The sequence below is a fragment of the Echinococcus granulosus genome (genome assembly GCF_000524195.1).
Source record: "Echinococcus granulosus chromosome Unknown EG_S00324, whole genome shotgun sequence".
Taxonomy (NCBI): Eukaryota; Metazoa; Platyhelminthes; class Cestoda; order Cyclophyllidea; family Taeniidae; genus Echinococcus; species Echinococcus granulosus.
The window spans coordinates 1-3,674 of record NW_020170704.1 but is presented as its reverse complement, the minus strand read 5'-3'; the positions used below and the strand labels follow the sequence as shown (position 1 = coordinate 3,674).

At 40.1% G+C, this 3,674-nt stretch overlaps 1 protein-coding gene across 1 annotated transcript in view; it reads right to left on the bottom strand. All coding sequences in view use genetic code 11, as the record gives it.

Moving 5' to 3' along the window:
* The window catches only part of EGR_10997 (hypothetical protein), a gene marked incomplete at both ends in the record, with an annotated part of 3,780 nt that extends 3,450 nt beyond the window's left edge, over positions 1 to 330 (bottom strand). Inside the window, one exon of the mRNA XM_024500246.1 lies at positions 275 to 330. Coding sequence (XP_024345338.1) covers positions 275 to 330 — 56 coding nt within the window. The remainder of the gene's footprint in view (positions 1 to 274) is intronic.
* Between the last annotated feature and the right edge of the window lie 3,344 nt (positions 331 to 3,674).

The window sequence follows — 3,674 nt, the reverse complement described above, 5'->3', positions numbered from 1 at the left end:
AAGTATAAGAGCGAAGACTCAAGTGTTCGCCTAACCTAAGAGTCGATATAAAACACTAGTCAACGCATTACATTTAAGCACAAGCAAAGCACACAAATAAACACCTCCAAAAAAATTGCGCAGGTGAACTCATCTTCCACGCGTTGCATTAATGACAACGGTTTCTTCAAGGTCGCTCAATGGCCTGTCAGCGCACGACAGGTGCATGGTTCTGCATTCATTCTCGTGTGTTTTATATTAAGCGTAAATATCACTTCTTCATGCTCTAAATCACCTTTCTTCAGCAAATGATGAAAGCAGTAAGGTATTCAGATGAGAGTGAAGGCTCATCTCTGAGCCAAAAATTTTGAGCCTTGAGTGAACAAAGCAAACTAATTGATTTACGAATCACCGAGGTGATTGAAAATTGGTGGAACGGCCAGGCTTCTGCTTGATCGCGTTCCTGTCTGACTTCATTAGATGACATGGCAAAGTAGCTCCTAAGTATCTTAAGAGAAGTAAAGCAGAAGCTATCAAACAAAAGCACGTTAAATAGAGTGCCATGGGTCTAATCAAGTAGTAGCTGTGATTCCCAAATACATCAACTCACGTGCCTACATTCAATCCACATCCATCCATTCCACGTTTATTCTTTAATCTCGCATTCATCCATCAACATTTATCAATTCATTTATTCATCCATCTATCCATCATTTAACCCATCAATCTGATCTAGATCTATTCATCGCAAAGTCATTCATCCCTTATCCACTTTGTTTGCCTTCATGAACCAATTATCCTTATAATGAAAGTCTTGTCCATTCCAATCACATCCTTCAAACTCTTCACAGTGCTTACCTGAGATAAACAATTCTTTGCAAATTTAAAATATTCGGTTCGAAGCAGTGGAGACAGACTGGTCAAGTCAATCCTAGAAATCAACTTTGCAAATACCTTTACCCTTTCATCCACGTCACGCACGTTGCATCCTGCATCCACCCATTTGGAAATCGCTCGAAATTTTGTTTCCTCATTCACACCTTCTTGGCGTTTCTTTTCTTGTTGCAAACACAGGTTCCCAAAACGTCACATTATCCAAGTACCAAACTTTTGCCTTTTTGTCCAGAGGGATTCTTAAGGCGGCCAGTTGCAACTCTCAAAAGAGCTTTCTGTACCTCGTTCTGCAAAAATCCACATACACTAAAAGACGACCGTGGAGGAGACGAGATTGTGTGGCAGCAGATAGAGTCTCGTAGCATTTCCTGCAGAGCTTGTGATGCTACCTGTGTACGCGATGTTGAAAGAATGGTAACCTTTGGAAAACTCCCTCCATTGGACTACTATTACGCCTCGTTAAGAGTCCAATGCTTTCAACAAAAGTGAAAAGGTGACTGCCACGATCAATCGGTGTGCCTTTACTCGTTTTCCATCCTCTGTCTCGGAGTCGAAGCATAAATTCTATGTCCATCAACCCACGGTGATTTGTAGGCCGACTAGTTTGCCCTGTTCACGCTAAACGGAAAATTTGTGGCTTAGAGATGAGCTTTTACTCTCATCTGAATACATCATTGTCTCCATCGGTAGCCGAAGAATTGCGAACTAAAGCACGTAGAAGTGATATTTACGGTTAACATAAGACGCGCAAGAATGAATGCAAGGCCACACATGCGTCGTGCATTGAGAGGCCATTGAGCGACCTTGAGGAAACCGTTGGGATTGGTGCAACGCGTGGAAGATGAGCGCACCTGTGCCAAGTGTTCGGAGGTATTCATTTGTGTGTTTTGATTGTGCTTAAACGTAATGCGTCGACTAGTGTTTTATATCGACTCCTAGGTTAGGCGGGCACTTGAGTCTTCGCTCTTATACTTCTGATAGGCAGTATGGACTGCAGAACATGCCGGTAGCCCCATGTCCTCTGTGCGTAGGAATGTGCTGTGGATTGGATAATCTGTGTTGGACCTTAACAGTATGTTTGCAAATGATATTGGGCAACTATTCGGATTCCCTGTTTTCAGAACGCTATTAACAATCGTAAAAAATCCGAAAAATCATGTGACGGAGCTGCCAGCAGTGCCTCTATGCAGATTTTCACACCAGATTCCTACTTGCGTTATGTATACCAGCAGTAGTGGATTCGTTGCTTTCACCCTGTTAGTTCTTCTATCGCATTCCATGTCCACCAATATATGAATTGTTCGTGCGCCAAATCTTGGGTACAATGCTCTACAAAGTCGACCGTTGTGCAAAGACGTTCACATGAGAAATGCATTACAATATCGAAATATTCTCAATTTTGTAGACTAATATTTAAAAAAGTAATTGTAAGGTGTTTTTACATGTACTTTACAGTAAGAGGTCAACTTCTAAATAAAATGAATTTGCATGTCGATATGCCAATAAAGAAAACGTGCAACAAGTGTAAACGCAGAAAATGACATTTGATATTCAGTAAAATTTTACTGGGGTCACAAAAATGTACTATAAGTAATATTGGATAATAATATGTAGCTAGTTCCTGCTTTATTTTCTTCACTCTAGCCCTTATACGTTTTACACGAACGGAATAGGTTGTTGGGTTATTTTGAGAGCTTACAAAAATCAGTACAAGTTTATGGCCGTTTGGATGCGGAGCTCTTTGATGCCTCTGGTAATCCTGACGAAGATTACATTACGAAGTTTTTGTAGATTAATCTCGTTTTCCTTCAGAGGTACATTTAAACAGCACAAGCATTCTCAAGCCCGTTTGTCTTTCAAGCACAGTCTTTTGGGCATCCCCTTTGGGTTGTCGTTGAGTAGGCCATTGTACAATTTTTTCTTACGTTTGTAAGCAAAACCTTATCTTCGAAAAACGCTAGTGGAGTACTTTTTTAGTGCTGCATCATGGTGTGTTAAACAATATCAGCTAAGTACTAAGTTGTGCGTTTCGAATGATGCAGGTTGCAGAGGGAAGGACAACCACCACGTGTATTTCATCATTGTTTTTTCAGCCAATTGAATTTTGCGTCCTTACTCTTTCAAACGTTAATTATGTCAGCTGTAAGTAGTGCTTTACAATTGCCCGGCCTATTGCAGATTCATTATTGACCTGATGCACTACAATTATTCTCAATTATATACTTTTGAAAAAGTGTTGTATATGTAGACTAAAAAGAATAGTACGTTATCCTTACTGGAGCCAACAAAAAACTCCTTATTTTCAACATTACTTATCGGTTTTTTGGCTAAAAACTAAATAGTCGTTGGTATAGGCCTTTTAAAAGCTGATTCAACTTTTAGTGCAAAATTCAAAAAAATCCTGCAACAGATTTACACGAAAATTTGAATAAAATCTTTTTTCTGTTTGAATTTGTCATGAGTTTCCCGTTTTGCCTAGGGGCGGCTTACGTGGGTTTGCATGTGCGCGCCAGATTTGTTCAGGTTTTGGAAATCAAATCGGGGTTCGTTCTGGTTCTCTTAAATCAGGTTCTGACCCGTAAGTAGCATGTCGTTATTTTGATTCAACATGTGTACACGGTGTCATTGCTACATATATATATATCTATTCTTAATTTGTACATGTCTGACCGCCTTAACTTGTGAGCAATGTTTAGAAGTCTTTGTCCACTTTTGAGCCCTTTTCAGACACATGTGCGTCCGATCTTTTTTAGTCCCTAAGCGTATGGTGGCATTGCTGCTGTTCATGTGGGCTTCATACC